The 16636-nt window shown below is 34.3% G+C and overlaps 1 protein-coding gene across 1 annotated transcript; it reads left to right on the top strand.

Annotated features, from left to right (window-relative positions):
• The first annotated feature begins 6028 nt into the window (after positions 1 to 6028).
• On the top strand, positions 6029 to 8167 carry LOC130951533 (uncharacterized). The gene is made up of 4 exons (XM_057880207.1): positions 6029 to 6925; positions 7110 to 7410; positions 7511 to 7695; positions 7793 to 8167. Exons 1-4 carry the CDS (start codon positions 6625 to 6627, stop codon positions 7828 to 7830), a joined length of 825 nt encoding a protein of 274 aa, XP_057736190.1. The 5' UTR covers positions 6029 to 6624; the 3' UTR covers positions 7831 to 8167.
• The last annotated feature ends 8469 nt before the right edge of the window (positions 8168 to 16636 follow it).

The raw sequence follows: 16636 nt of genomic DNA, 5'->3' as shown, positions 1-16636 counted from the left end.
GTCTGAGATCAGTGATCCCAGAAGTTAAATTCATTCTGAAAGAAGACGAATATCCGGAGATACAGAAGCTGAAGCGCCAGAAGCTGTTTCTTGAAGGACCAGACACCCCACAGATTGAAGGAGCACCCATTATCTTCCAAACTAAAGGTTGTTGAGTTCTAATCTTAGTTTTAACTCTGTGATAATTGTTCTTATTAGGAATTTACCTTAGAAGTTATATATGAGTAGTAGTAATTAGTATATCTATTTTGATTTTATCTCCAATTAAGCTATAATTTATTTTACTCATCATCATCAAACATGAATAATATAGTAGATTTTTAGAATAAAGAGACAACATTTTTTTACGAGTTCTTAATAAGGAAAATTCTAATTATTTATATATGGTGGCAATACTTTTTGTCTTCTGAATTAATGCTTGAACAGTGCATAATTTTGATATTGAATTTCATGAATGTTAAAAGTGTTGGCTCTTGAAAGAATGATGAACAAGAGAAATATTATTGATGATCTGAAAAATCATGAAATTGATTCTTGAAGCAAGAAAAAGTAGAGAAAAAAAAAGAGGAATCATTAGATAAAGAAAAAGAAAAAAGCCAACAACCCTTAAAACCAAAAGGCAAGGGTGAAAAGGATCCAAGGCTTTGAGTATCAATGGATAGGAGGGCCCAAGGAAATAAATCCAGGCCTAAGCGGCTAAATCAAGCTGTCCCTAACCATGTGCTTGTGGCATGCAGGTCCAAGTGAAAAGCTTGAGACTGTGTGGTTAAAGTCGTGATCCAAAGCAAAAGAGTGTGCTTAAGAACTCTGGACACCTCTAATTGGGGACTCTAGCAAAACTAAGTCACAATCTAAAAAGGTTCACCCAGTTATGTGTTTGTGGCATTTATGTATCCAGTGGTAATACTGGAAAACAAAGTGTTTAGGGCCACGGCCAAGACTCATAAAGTAACTGTGTTTAAGAATCAACATACTAAACTAGGAGAATCAATAATACTATCTGAATTCTGAATTCCTATGGATGCCAATCATTCTAAATTTCAAAGGATAAAGTGAGATGCCAAAACTGTTCAGAAGCAAAAAGCTACTAGTCCCGTTCATCTAATTGGAATCTGAGCTTCACTTAAAACTCTAAGCTATCATTGCTTCTTAATTTCTTTTTATCCTATTTTATTTATCAAGTTGCTTGGGGGCAAGCAACAGTTTAAGTTTGGTGTTGTGATGAGCAGATATTTTATACGCTTTTGGGTGTAATTTCATGTAGATTTTAGTATATTTTAGTTAGTTTTTAGTAGATTTTTATTAGTTTTTAGGAAAAAGTCATATTTATGGACTTTACTATGAGTTTGTGTGTTTTTCTGTGATTTTAGGTATTTTCTGGCTGAAATTGAGGGAGCTGAGCAAAAATCTTATTCAGGCTGAAAAAGGACTGCTGATGCTGTTGGATTCTGACCTCCCTTTACTCAGAATGGATTTTCTGGAGCTACAAGAGTCCAAATAGCACGCTCTCAATTGGGTTGGAAAATAGACATGCAGAGCTTTCCAGAAATATATAATAGTCCATACTTTGCACGAAGATAGATGACGTAAACTGCCGTTTAACGCCAGTTCCATGTTGCAGTCTGGCGTTCAGCGCCAGAAACAGGTTGCAAGTTGGAGTTCAATGCCAGAAACAGGTTACAACCCGGCATTCAACTCCAGAAATAGCCTAGGCACGTGAGAAGCTTAAGTCTCAGTCCTAGCACACACCAAGTGGGCCCCAGAAGTGGATTTCTGCACTATCCATCTTAGTTTACTCATTTTCTATAAACCTAGGCTACTAGTTTAGTATTTAAACAACTTTTAGAAACTTATTTTGTATCTCATGAAACTTTTAGATCTGAATTTTGTACCTTTTGACGGCATGAGTCTCTAAACCCCATTGTTGGGGGTGAGGAGCTCTGCAGCGTCTCGATGAATTAATGCAATTATTTCTGTTTTCCATTCAAACACGCTTGTTCCTATCCAAGATGTTCATTTGCACTTCACTATGAAGAAAGTGATGATTCGTGACACTCATCACCTTCCTCAATCCATGAACATATTCCTGACAACCACCTCCGTTCTACATTAGATTGAATGAGTATCTCTTAGATTCCTTAATCAGAATATAAGCTAGAATATTTTGGCGGCCACTCTTGAGGATCCGGAAAGTCTAAACCTTGTCTGTGGTATTCCGAGTAGGATTCAAGGATTGAATGGCTGTGACGAGCTTCAAACTCGCGATTTTTGGGCGTGATGATAAACGCAAAAGAATCAATGGATTCTATTCTGACATGATCAAGAACCAATAGATGATTAGTCGTGCTGTAACAGAGCATTTGGACCATTTTCACTGAGAGGATGGGAAGTAGCCATTGACAACGGTGATGCCCTACATACAGCTTGCCATGGAAGGAGCCTTGCATGTTTGAAAGTGAGGAAGCATTATATTACAGGAATTCAGAAGACAAAGCATCTCCAAAACTCCAACATATTCTCCATTACTGCATAATAAGTATTTATTTCGTGCTCTTTTACTTTTTACAATTAAAACTAAAAATTATTATTGATATTATATCCTGACTAAGAGTTACAAGATAATCATAGCTTGCTTCAAGCCAACAATCTCTGTGGGATCGACCCTTACTCACGTAAGGTATTACTTGGACGACCCAGTGCACTTGCTGGTTAGTTGTGTGAAATTACATAGTGTGAAGTAATTTTCGTGCACCATATATGCTCGTGCAGGAATCATAATACTTGAAGATGTTTGCAACCAATGAATACACTGATTAAGACAAGTAGAAATTGATCACGTGTTAGTATATTTAACTCGAAAAAACTTTATTTTTTTAAAGTAGATGGGTATAGACGACTCAAACTATGTAGAATTATTTTTTTGGAAGTAGGCGTATGCTGATGACTCTGACCATGAAGAATTATCCTTTTGAAAAGTGTTGTGTGGTGATAAAATAGTACTCTCTTCGAGTCCTGGTCGTTGTTACTTTTTTGGCGTTTTGTTATATGTTTATAAAAATTGTATATGATTTTTTGTCGCACGTGGTAAGAAAGAAATGCTAACCACATTTGATAATATTTTATTTTGTAAATACAATTTAGTGGAACTTTTTCTTAAATATGATTAAGGAGATTAATGATGTAAAGTATGAGTAGTTTTTATTATTCTTTTAGGAAATTATTTATTTGTATATATTTAAAAAGAATGATATATATTTTTATTTATGACATTAAAAGACAACAGAAAATGATAAATTCAAAAAATATTATTGTTAATAAAGATAACACGTTAAAATTTTGAAATGTAATTGAAATTATTTTTTTATTAGAAAAATAATTTAAATACATTGGTATAATATAATTTATATATAATGTAGGAAAGGGTATTAAGGTAATTTCACTTGGTTATGATTTTCTCTCTTCTTACTTTTCCTTCCATTCAAACAAAAGAAAAATTTCCTCCTATTTTCTTTCCATCCATTTTCTCTTCATCCAAACAACATAAAAAAAATAAATAAATTTTTCCTTTCATTTTCTTTCCTTCTATTTTCTTTCCTTCTATTTTCTTTCCTCTCATTTTCCATCTTCCATCCAAACAAAGTATTAGTGCTTAACTCCTAGTTTCATCCTAAAATTTTTATATTTTTACGAATAATCTTTTATTTCTTTTATTTTAACTTTTTAAATTAATTTTAAAAAAAAAGAATAAAATAAAATATTTAAAATAAAAAAATATTCTAACATTAAATATTTTAATAAAAATATTATATGAAAACTAAATTAAACAATATAAATATATGTATTATTTAATTTATTTTTAATATGTATTTTATATTTAAGATGTATTATATAAATGATTAAGTTTTTATACATATCTAACATAATTAATACTTTAAAGGGAAAAAGATAGATAAGTCCTTAATCTTTTGTTCCCAGATATTTAAGTTCTCGACGATTTGAAAATACATTCAAGTTTCTGACATTTTCAAAATCTGGACATATCGATCCTTCATATTCACTTGGATCTGTCAGATCCAACGAAAAAACCAAACGTGACTCCCGTTGTACTGAACTAGTTGATATGGATGCACACATAAGAAGGTTTTTAAAATGAGACAAATTACATCCAAGGATCGATGTGTCTAAATTTTAAAGAGGTCAGGAACTTAAATGTATTTTTAAATTTTTATAGATTTAAGTGTTCGCAGACCAAAAAATTAGGGATTCATTTGTCATTTTCTCTATTTTTAAATATTAAAAATAAAATTAAAACTAAACCAAAATAATAAAAATTAAAATAGTTCAATTAATTGAAAAGATAAAAAATATATTTTTTCAAATATTTTTTTTGGTATTAAAATAGGACTATTAGCCCTATCTAGTTTGTTTCAGTTAATAAAGCAATTTTCATGACTCATTTTTTTTTTTTTTGGGCGTAATGCCCCTTAGTTTTCCTCATGTGTTTTTTTATCATGGAAAAAATATGGGCTATTAAGATCGTTTTAGGCTTTGGTCTGAAATGATTGATTTAGTTAAAACTAAAGTGAAGCCCAACCATAGTTGTATAAAACTTGTGGGCTCTCTCACTTTGGGCCTTATTTAATTTGTCATCTAGAACTTGAATTAATGGACCCGAAAATCTTTCGACGTTGAGCACGTATCACAAAGTCAATTCTTCTTAATTGATTTGATTCAGGTTAAAAACACAGAAAGAGTAGTGATTAAGATTATTTAATCGCTTTGTGAGTGAAATGGTTGAATTCCCGAGAACTTTCCCTCTAACCTTTGCAAATGAATTGAATTACTTCTAAGTTATAACTAATGTAATAAACTAATAATACTACTTTAATTTGTAAAGAAATCAACTAGAAAGAAGCTAACCTGATTAAGTTCTACAGCACAGCACCATCTGAGAGTGCTAACCTGATCAACTAATGAAATTTGAAATTTGGTTTGTTTGCCAGTGGCTGTGAAGATGAAAGGACATATGATATTTTTGTCCATAGCATCCCCCCAATGGGGCCACACAGAGAGAGGTGAAAATGTGAAATGTACAGTGGATTTATGGCCCCATCACTCCAAACTTTGTTCTTTCAATTAAACTAAGCCTCCCATGTGAATTTTTGGCCTTATCACAGATCTTATTACATGAATATACGTCAAGTCAAAACAGAAGACGTTTATGAATTGAGATAACATATAATTTATAGATTAGAAAAGGTCATCTAGTTTCTAATCTGTAAAACCATTTAAAATAATAATAATAATAATAATAATAATTACCACTTTTGTGGTTGTCCACGGTATCCTCCAGTCCGATAGGTCAAATACTAATTCGTTGCGAATCTGAATTTCATTTAAGAACCTGTCGCTGGCCAATAGGTTACTGCATACACAAGACAAGATTCAAACCTCCGACACTTGTTTAAGCAGTCGAGTGAACTAACTACTCGACAAATTCATGTTGGTTAATAATTACCACCTTTATTATGCAAAAATTTACCACATTTTAGAGTACGGCCCACTGCATGTTACTAGCTTGGGAGTTAAATCAGTTGGGGAATAGGAAGAGGACATGATCAAGCATGCTTGACAGGTGACAGCTAATGTTTCTTGTCTTGTTCTGCTTGTTGTTCCACACCCAATGTTATCTTAACAAAGTGGCTTCATTCATTGGTATTATTGGACTTATGTGTTATGTGCATCCAATCCTCTCAACTTATCCTAATACTTCTTCTACCCATCATTATCAAGCATTTTACATAATCTTGCAATATGGATCCTCTATATATTGATATTATTTTAAAAATAATGGTTAGTCCTGTTCAGTATTCAAAGACACTGCTCTACAATCAACAATAATATTGGCCTGTCAAATTTGACTAACATTAAGCAACAAAATCAGCAGTACATCTTTCTCTATCTGAATTTCTCGGCTTCTTCCTATTCAGTTCAATTCAGGGTCCTGTTGCTTTGGTTTGTTGTGAAATGGACTAACCTTACCGTGTGATGGAGTCATGAGTGATCAAAATCCATTACACTCTCCTTTTGGCTCAGATAGAAGCAAACATTGTTTTCAACAACCCCCAAGTAAGAATAGATGTACATGAAGTAGTAGTAGATGAGCCAAAAAGGCAAAAACATGTTCACTTAATCTCTATTCTAAATTTGTACTACCTCGGTTCTTCTTTAAGAGCTTGGCAACAACAAATATGAAGCTTCCGGAAAAGTGAAGAACTGACCCCAGTTTTTCTCATGAAGAATAATAATAATAACTCTAGTTGCTCCATGAAACTGGGCTCATTTCTAAGCCCAGATATGCAAAATCATAGTGAAAGAAGCATTGGGAGCCGAAAGGGATGGAATTCAGAGAGAGTAGTGTTGAATCAAACAAGCAAAATCAGAAGGCATTCTGGTTTGACATCATTCAACAGTGGAAGAAGAACAATGCCTTCTAAATAGGATGATGCTGAGAGATGGATTTGTAGCCCAATTTCAGGCTATGGCAGCAGCAGCAGCAACAACAGAAACCCATATTCACGATCACAACTTCAAAGGCGTCCAAAATCAAAGAGTGGTCCAATTATGCCTCCAGGAACATCATCATCATCCTACTACTCGAACTATTCACCTACAATTCCACTGTGCCAAGGCTTGCTTGTGAGGAACTTGATGGTTGGTTCACCTTTCACAACAGGAGTCTTGGCACCAGATGCTTTCTCTCTTCATCATTTTGATGCGCATGACAATTATTTTGGTCACGGTTTTGACATCGGCAATGTTATGCAACAATGTTCTACTGGTGCGGTGCTCAATGACAATAATGGTGTTCTGGCTCCCATGTGGAATCAATTGTTATGTGACCCATTTTCGCCTAATTCTCAAGGTATGTGCTTCTTGTTTTTGGGCAGCCTAGTTACCAATCAAAATTGCATGTTTCATGTTGTTGGATCCAGCGCTTAGCTATATTGCTAAAAGCTATTCTGTTTGCCAAGATTTATTCACTTGTTTATATTAATATCCGAGAATCTTCATATACTTAAAATGTTTTCAGTTACTTTTATTTACAGATGAGAACCCTAAGAATGAGGAGACCCCCATAATGTCACCTTTCTCAAGACGTGACCAGGGTACCCAGATGAGCCCTCCAGAGAGTGAGTCCGATGCGAATTCATCGTCGATATCAGCCATGGATCAGAAAAATGGACATCCTGGTAAATTAGAGGTTAGAGATGTTGAGGTTGATAGTGAGGCCACTGTTATTAGATGGCCTAAAGGTCATGCAACAAAGCTCACCTCCTTTCAAGAAAGTAATAGTGAAATTCAAACTTCATGTTCAGATATTGCAAAGTCCACCATGGACATAACCAAGTATGTCGTCATTGTTATGTTCATATCATTCAATGAACTAGAGACATATAATTTAGTTGTTCTGATTGTGTGTTTTCCGATGAACTTCTATTTCATGTAGGATTCAGAAAGAGGAAGCCAAAATCGTTGCATGGGAAAGCCAACAGAAGGCAAAGGCTGAAGCAACACTCGAGGTTTCATTTCAGTTCATCAAAATCTGTTGCTTTGAAGTTGAACTTTCTCATATGGAGTGTGTCCTTAGTTCAACACAATATATATATACACATATATATTATGATAAGATCAGTAAGCAAGCAAGGCATTAAAATTTGTGTAGAAAAAGCTCACAAAATGTATGCAGATAGGTCTTTTTTCCCCTTAATGGTGAAAAGGTTTGATACAGATGAAACTGGAAAAGAAGAGATCGTCATCAATGGATAAGATTATAAACAAGCTGAGAAGGGCGCAGATGAAAGCTGAAAAGATGAGAAGTTCAATAGCAATGCCTCAAAACAAGAACAAGGACAACAAGGCAAGCAGAATTCCAAGCCTCTCAAGGTTTTTTCATTACCAAATTATATTCGGTTATGGTCTCCAAGCAGATGCTTTAGCACTTATGATCACTTATTCACCCCATATATGCATATCAAAAATACTACATGCACAAAAAAACCACTAAATTAGTCATTATGTGTGTGTATAAATACATTATTAGGTTATTTTTAAGGTATATTTTGTATTACAACACACATTCTTTATGGGTGACTGATTTTTTGTATACACATCACACTATTTTTACTTGCACTCTTTCTTGTCAATAAGATTTTGTCTCATAATAAACACAATAGAAAATACAAAATTACGCCTTATATATGAAACTAGCGTGAAGACCCATTCAAATGCATGAGATTAAAGTTTTGTTAACATTTTGAAAAATGAAATTATTCAATATACTCAATATATTTTAGAGAAAACTCTCATATCCAATATTAATAATATAGTTTTTAAAAAAATAACCATACTAATTTAATTGTTAATACAAGAGAAGAAAAAATAGTTAAATAATTCATATTCATTTACAGTAACTATTCATACTATATAGCAAAAAATTACATAGATTAAGTAACAAGTTCACATAGTATACATATTTTAAATTGTAGAACATAAAAAACCTAGGTTCCAAAATGTAATACATATCCAAAAGTAACACCAGAAAGTTTCAAACCATCTAAATAATTACTTTCCATTAATAAGAAAACAAAATATGTCCAACATAGTTCAACATATAGCTCAAAATATGTGTCACACAGAGTAATACATAGGAGGCCTTTTTTTATAAGCTCTATGATCTTTGAATCAACAACTCTATCTAGCGGTTAGGTAGGGAGTCTAACTTCAAGGTAATCTTGTCCCCTTCTTTTAAATTGTATATTTTACAACATTCTTTCTATTCAACCCCAAACTTCCATTCTCCATCTCTTCCTCCACTTTTCAGTAATTGAAAAAAGAATATATTCTTGCCTATACTGTAAGGTAGACCAGTGATCTTCCAAACCGAACCATCTCCAGAGAGTTTTAGATATGCAGCAAATTTCGAAGGCAAATACTGCAATGAATGTTTCATAGTTAGGGTAAAGAGAGTATTTTTCTATATAATGAATAACAGATACGGAACAAATATTTAATAAGTTTGAAAAAAAAGAAATAAATCTTTTAAGATCAACTTATCAGTCTAGATTGACTCAAATCCGAATTTGTGATAATCTTCTGATAATAAGCATCTAAAGTGTATCTCATTCATGATATTTAAACTTGTTAGTCACCACATAAAAGATATCTATATGCACCATGATATTAAAATGCAAAACATAAAAAAAAAGTTGCATTTAGCATTACCCGTTGTCAGACAATTTTGTTGTTTCATTACTTTCTTCGCTGACCTCCGTTGATGAATTCGTTACATAAGACAAATCTATGGGATTATGAGGATCATTCCCTTCCAGTGTGTCATCTTCATCATCATTTTTATCACCGTCTGATGAGAACTCATCATCAGATGGTTCAGACCCAGACACCATCACATCAGGTGATGAAGGCTCACCATTCTTGTTATATTTTATATGGAATACTCTATATATGTTATTAAGTGTTTCTTGCTCTATACGGTTAGCCACATAAGAGTTACAATTGGGGTGAATCTGAATCGGTTGGTTCATCTGATTCTATAGTGAAATAAAAAAAATTCTGAAACCGACATATCTAAATTGCACAGTTGCCCCTTTATTGACAAAATAAAAAACTCTAATTTGTTCAAATGAGCTATTAGTTATAAGCAGCTGATCATTGTTTCTTTTCAGCTGTAGCACCAAGCAATTATTGAGCTCATCAATCACATAAAAGGTACAGCTAAAAATTAGGGTCTACCTTCTATATGATTGATGTGCTCGATAATTGCTTAGTGCTACAGCTAAAAAGAAACAACGATCAGCTGCTTATAATTGACGGCTCCTTTGAACAAATTAGAGTTTTCTATTTTGTCAATAGAGGGGCAACTGTACAATTCAGATATGTCGGTTTCGAAATCTTTTTATTTCACTATGGAATCACATGAACCAACCAATTAAGATTCACTCCGATCATAACTCTTATGTGTCTGACCGTATGGACTAGGAAACACTTAATAACATATATAGAGTGTTCCACATAAAATATAACAAGAATGGTGAGCCTTCATCACCTGATGTGATGGTGTTGTCTGAGTATGAACCATCTGATGATGAGTTCTCACCAGACGGTGATAAAAATGGTGATGAAGATGACACACTGGAAGGGGATGATCCTCATAATCTCATAGATTTGTCTCATGCAACGAATTCATCAACGGAGGTCAACGAAGAAAGTAATGAAACAACAGAATTGTCTGACAAGGGGTAATGCTAAATGCAACTTTTTTTCTTATGTTTTGCATTTTAATATCGTGGTACATATAGATATTTTTTAATATGGTGACTAACAAGTTTAAATATCCTGAATTAGATACACTCAAGATACTTATTCTCAGAAGACCATCACAAATTCGGATTTGAGTCAATTTAGACTAGCAAGTTGATCTTAAAAGAGTTATTTCTTTTTTTTCTTCCAAACTTATTAAATATTGGTTTTGTATTTGTTATTCATTATATAGAAAAATACTCTCTTTACCCTAACTATGAATCATTCATTGGAGTATCTGTCCTAGAAATTTGCTGTATATCTTAAACTCTCTGGAGATAGTTCAGTTTGAAAGATCACTGGTCTACCTTACAGTGTAGGCAAGAATATATTCTTTTTCCACCTACTGAAAAGTGGAGGAAGAGATGGAGAATGGAAGTTTGGGGTTGAATGGAAAGAACGTTGTAAAGTATACAATTTAAAGGAAGTGGACAAGATTACCTTGAAGCTGGACTCTCTACCTAACAGCCAGATAGAGTTGTTGATTTAAAGATCTTAGAGCTTATAAAAAAAGGCCTCTTATGTATTACTTTGTGTGACACATATTTTGAACTATATGTTGAATAGTGTTGGATATATTTTGTTTTCTTATTAATGGGAAAGTAATTGTTTAGGTGATTTGAAACTTTCTGGTGTTACTTTTGGATATATATTATATTTTGGAACCTAGATTTTTTATGTTCTAAAATTTAAAACATGTATAGTATGCCAACTTGTTACTTAATCTATGTAATTTTTTGCTATATGGTATGAATAGTTGCTGTAAATGAATATGAAGTATTTGACTATCTTTTTTCTTCTCTTGTATTAACAATTAAATTAGTATTTTTTTTAAAACTATAATATTAATATTAGATATGAGAGCTTTTTCTAAAATATACTGAGTATATTGAATAATTTCATTTTTTAAAAATGTTAATAAAACTTTAATCCCATGCATTTGCACGGGTCTTCACGCTAGTTTAGATCCACTTGGAATCATAAGCCTTTCTAAACACTTATAGATATACTATATACACTACTTGAAAACTAATTATTACAGACGGATATTTTCGACGAATTTTATCCCACAGAAATACAGACGGATTTCAGAGAGATTTTTTTGTCGAAAAACAAAAAAATGAATTAACATAAATTACAGACGGAAAAGAGAATCCGTCGATAATTCTGTCGGTAAAATTAATTTTTTTCTTGAAAAATAATTACAGATGGAAAATCCGTCTATAATTTAATAGACAAAATGCTGCGTTTTATTAAATTATTACAGACAGAAAATCTATCTATAATTCAAAATTTTTCGTCAGAAAAATTGAGTTAACCCTTATTTTTTCCCTACCCTCTCGATCCATTCACACTCCACACAAATCAAATGAGTCTCTCCAGCACCGAGTTGCTTCTTCTCTCCGTCGCACTAGCTTCTTCCGCCGCTGTCGCCGCCGCTCGCGTCGCAGGATCTATCTCTGTCATCCATTGCGTCGCACGGGTGACGTTGAGATTTTTTGCCAGTAAAGAAGTTCATAAAAACAGTCGCGTTGTAGATATAGTCTCTAAACCGACAGAAATCCCTTCGTACAAACGTTTTGGTTGTCACAAGTAACAAACCCCTTTGAAATTGATAACCGAGTATTCAAACCTCGGGTCGTCTTCTCAAGGAATTGCAGGGAGGTATGTTCTTATTATTGGCTATGAAAAAGATAAAATTGGGGTTTTGAGAATGAGGAATAAATATGGCAATTAATTTAAATGACTATTAAAATAAATAAATACTGTAAAACAAATCCTTTGGCAAGGTACGAGAAATTGGAAATCCAGACTTAGTTATTCTTATCAATAATAATGAAAGTTGAATCTTAATTCCATTTAGTCAACCTTTGCTAAAGCAAAGGAAAGTCAAGGGACTAATTAATTGACCTTCGAATCCTATTTATTTCCTAAGAAAAGGTTGGGATTATTGAAGTTCAGTTCAATTAACAAAGATAACAGTTATCAATTATGTTGAGCTAAGATAACTCCTGAGTTACTGATTTCTTAACCAAGACCAAAAGGAAGGAAATTAAGTCTACTGGAATAACAATATCTTCACATGGGAAGCAATAATCATGTAAATAAAAGAAAGCAATAATAACTAAAATACCTCAAATAATATTAATTCAAAGAAAATCATAACATGAAAGGTTCACAAGCCAAATGGGCAACATAAATCAGATACAAGTAAAAGCATTAGAGTATTCCAAATGGAGGAGAAATATAAAGTAAAAGGAATATTAAACCAGGGATCGAGAGTCACTTTCAAAAACTAAGAGAAGTCCTAAATCCAAATACTAAGAGAGAGAGAGGAGAGAACCTCTCTCTCTAAAACTACATCTAAAACATGAAAAGTGAATTATGAAAGCCTCCTCATGAATGGATGCATTCCCCCCACTTTATAGCCTCTAATCTGTGTCCTCTGGGCCGAAAACTGGGTCAGAAACAGCCCAGAAATCACTTCCAGCATTTTCTGGCCCGTATAGGTCGCGGAAAAGTGACGCGGCCGCATGGCTCACGCGGCCGCGCGGGTTGCGTTCCTGCCAGGTCACGCGTTCGCGTAGCCTGGCGTCGGGGCAGCTATAGCAAATTATATATCAAATCGAAGCCCCGGACGTTAGCTTTCCAACGCAACTGGAACCGCGTCGTTTGGACCTCTGTAGCTAAAGTTATAGCTGTTTGAGTGCGAAGAGGTCAGGCTAGACAGCTTAGCAGTTTCTCCAACTTATTGTATTCCTTCTACTTTTGCATGCTTCCTTTCTATCCTCTGAGCCATTCCTGCCCTATAATCTCTGAAAACACTTAACACACATATCAAGGCATCTAATGGTAATAAGAGAGGATTAATAATAAGCAAATATAAGATCAAAGAAGCATGTTTTCAATTAAAGCACATAATTAGGAAGGAAAATGTAAAACCATGCAAATAGTATGAATAAGTAGGTAAAGAGTTGATAAAATCCACTCAATTGAGCACAAGATAAAACATAAAATGGTGGTTTATCAACCTCCCCACACTTAAACATTAGCATGTCCTCATGCTAAGCTTAAGAGAACTATAAAGATGAAGAGGAATGGTAGGATGTATGAAATGCAACCTATCTATATGAATGCAACTACATGCAAAAATGTTCCTACCTACTTGGTTAAAAATAAATAAGTTCTCCAAGACAAACATAAATCAGATTTCACTAATTCAAATCATATAAAATAAAAACAAGTAAACTTGTAAGAAGATAGCTAATGAAAGCAGGGAACATAGAATTAAGCATTGAACCCTCACTGGTATTGTATATTACTCTAATCTCTCAAGTGTATAGGGTTAATCACTTTACTCTTCTCTAATCATGCTTTCTAAACCTTATTGTTCATCTAACCAATCAACAAATATTTAGCATACCAATGCAAACATCATGAGGTCTTTTCCAAGGTTGTAATGGGGTGATGAGCGGATAATTTATACGCTTTTTGGCATTGTTTTTAGTAGTTTGAGTTGAGTTTTTAGTATATTTTTATTAGTTTTTAGTTAAAATTCACTTTTCTGGACTTTACTATGAGTTTGTGTATTTTTCTGTGATTTCAGGTATTTTCTGGCTGAAATTGAGGGACCTGAGCAAAAATCTGATTCAGAGACTGAAAAGGACTGCAGATGCAGTTGGATTCTGACCTCCCTGCACTCGAAGTGGATTTTCTGGAGCTACAGAAACCCAATTGGCGAGTTCTCAACGGCGTTGGAAAGTAGACATCCTGGGCTTTCTAGCAATATATGATAGTCTATACTTTGCTCTAGATTTGATGGCCCAAACCGGCGTTCAAAGTCACCCTCAGAATTCCCAGCGTTAAACGCCGGAACTGGCACCAAAATGGGAGTTAAACGCCCAAACTGGCACAAAAGCTGGTGTTTAACTCCAAGAAGAGTCTCTACACGAAAATGCTTCATTGCTCAGCCCAAGCACACACCAAGTGGGCCCGGAAGTGGATTTTTATGTCATTTACTCATCTCTGTACACCCTAGGCTACTAGTTCTCTATATATAGGACCTTTTACTATTGTATTAGAGAGCTTTTGATCATGTTTTTATGATTGAACTCACTTTGGGAGGCTGGCCATTCGGCCATGCCTAGACCTTGTTCTTATGTATTTTCAACGGTGGAGTTTCTACACACCATAGATTAAGGTGTGGAGCTCTGCTGTACCTCGAGTATTAATGCAATTACTATTGTTCTTCTATTCAATTCCGCTTGTTCTTTGTCCAAGATATCACTTGCTCTTTAACTTGATGAATGTGATGATCCGTGACACTCATCATCATTCTCACCTATGAAAAAAGTGACTGACAACCACTTTTGTTCTACAAGCAAACAAGGCTCTAGTGTTTATCTCTTAGATTCCTGATACACGATGCATGGTTGATCGCCTGACAACCGAGTGCTCGCCTGACAACCGAGCCAGCCATTCCGTGAGATCAGAGTCTTCGTGGTATAGGCAAGAACTGATGGCGGCATTCAAGAGAATCCGGAAGGTCTAACCTTGTCTGTGGTATTCTGAGTAGGATTCAATGATTGAATGACTGTAACGTGCTTCAAACTCCTAGCAGGCGGGGCGTTAGTGACAGACGCAAAAGAATCACTGGATTCTATTCCGGCCTGACCGAGAACCGACAGCTGGATAGCCGTGCCGTGACAGGGTGCGTTGAACATTTCCACTGAGAGGATGGGAGGTAGCCACTGACAACGGTGAAACCCTTGCATAAGCTTGCCATGGAAAGGAGTAAGAAGGATTGGATGAAGATAGTAGGAAAGCAGAGAGACGGAAGGGAAAGCATCTTCATACACTTATCTGAAGCTCTCACCAATGATATACATAAGTATCTCTATCTTTATCTTTATATTTTATTCATTCATCATCTATACCCATTTGAGTCTGCCTGACTAAGATTTACAAGGTGACCATAGCTTGCTTCATACCAACAATCTCCGTGGGATCGACCCTTACTCGCGTAAGGTTTATTACTTGGACGACCCAGTGCACTTGCTGGTTAGTTGTGCGAAGTTGTAGTGATCACAATTTCGTGCACCAAGTTTTTGGCGCCGTTGCCGGGGATTGTTTTGTGTATGGACAACTGACGGTTCATCTTGTTGCTTAGATTAGGTATTTTTCTTCAGAGTTCTTAAGAATGAATTCTAGTGTTTCAAGGTGATGTTCTTATCATCACCAAAGCTGATTGATCTTCATTAATTTAGCTCTTGAATGCAATGTTCTGCTGAAGCTTGGCTAGCTATGTCTAATTCCTTTAGACTAAAGCTTTAGACTAACATTGCATGATTCCTGGAATTCTCATTAAGAATTTTGATACCTTTATTTTCCTTTTCACTTAATTTTCGAAAAAAAGCAAAAAAAAAATTTACAAAATCATAAAAACCAAAAATATTTTATGTTTCTTGTTTGAGTCTAGTGTCTCATTTTAAGTTTTGTGTCAATTGCATGTTTTTGTTCTTCTTGTATTCATTCATGTGTCTTCATTAATCTTCAAGTTGTTCTTGATGATTTCATTGCTCTGATCTTTGAATTCTATTGACTTGAGTGTTTTGTTGTTTCTCATGTGCATTCTCATCTTGTTAGTGTCAGTAGTATACAAACTGCTAAGTTTGGTGTCTTGCATGCATTGTTATTTGATTTTGGTTGCATTTTTGATTATTAAAAATCCAAAAATATTTTTAATTTGTGTCTTTTCAAGTCAATAATACAGAGAATTGAAGATTCAGAACATACTGCAGAGGAATTATACAGAAAAAGCTGGGCGTTCAAAACGCCCAGTGAAGAAGGACAGACTGGCGTTTAAACGCCAGCCAGGGTGCCTGGTTGGGCGTTTAACGCCCAAAAGGGTAGAGTTTTGGGCGTTAAACGCCAGAATGTGCACCATTCTGGGCGTTTAACGCCAGGATGGCACAAGGTGGAGGATTTTGTTTTCAAAATCAATTTTTTTTTTCAAGTTTTCAAAGTTTTTCAAAATCAAATCTTTTTCAAATCATATCTTTTTCAATCATATGTTTTCAAAATCAATTTCTTTCCTTTTTCAAAGATACTTGCTAACAATTAATGATTTGATTGAACATTTCAAGTATGTTGCCTTTTCTGTTGAGAAAGGTTTAATGTTTGAATCATATATTTTCTTGTTAGGCAAGTCATTAATTTTTAAAATCAAATCTTTTTAAAATTGTTTTCAAATCAT

The sequence above is a fragment of the Arachis stenosperma genome, chromosome 9 (genome assembly GCF_014773155.1).
Source record: "Arachis stenosperma cultivar V10309 chromosome 9, arast.V10309.gnm1.PFL2, whole genome shotgun sequence".
Classification (NCBI taxonomy): Eukaryota; Viridiplantae; Streptophyta; class Magnoliopsida; order Fabales; family Fabaceae; genus Arachis; species Arachis stenosperma.
Note: the sequence above shows the minus strand (reverse complement) of the source record. Positions and strands in the feature narration are given on the sequence as shown.

Coding starts and splice junctions, on each gene's coding strand:
- LOC130951533 (XM_057880207.1), top strand. CDS start 6,625: ATGCCTCCAGGAACATCATCATCATCCTACTACTCGAACTATTCACCT. Junction 6,926..7,109: donor ATTTTCGCCTAATTCTCAAG/GTATGTGCTTCT, acceptor TTTTATTTACAG/ATGAGAACCCTAAGAATGAG. Junction 7,696..7,792: donor TATATATTATGATAAGATCA/GTAAGCAAGCAA, acceptor GGTTTGATACAG/ATGAAACTGGAAAAGAAGAG.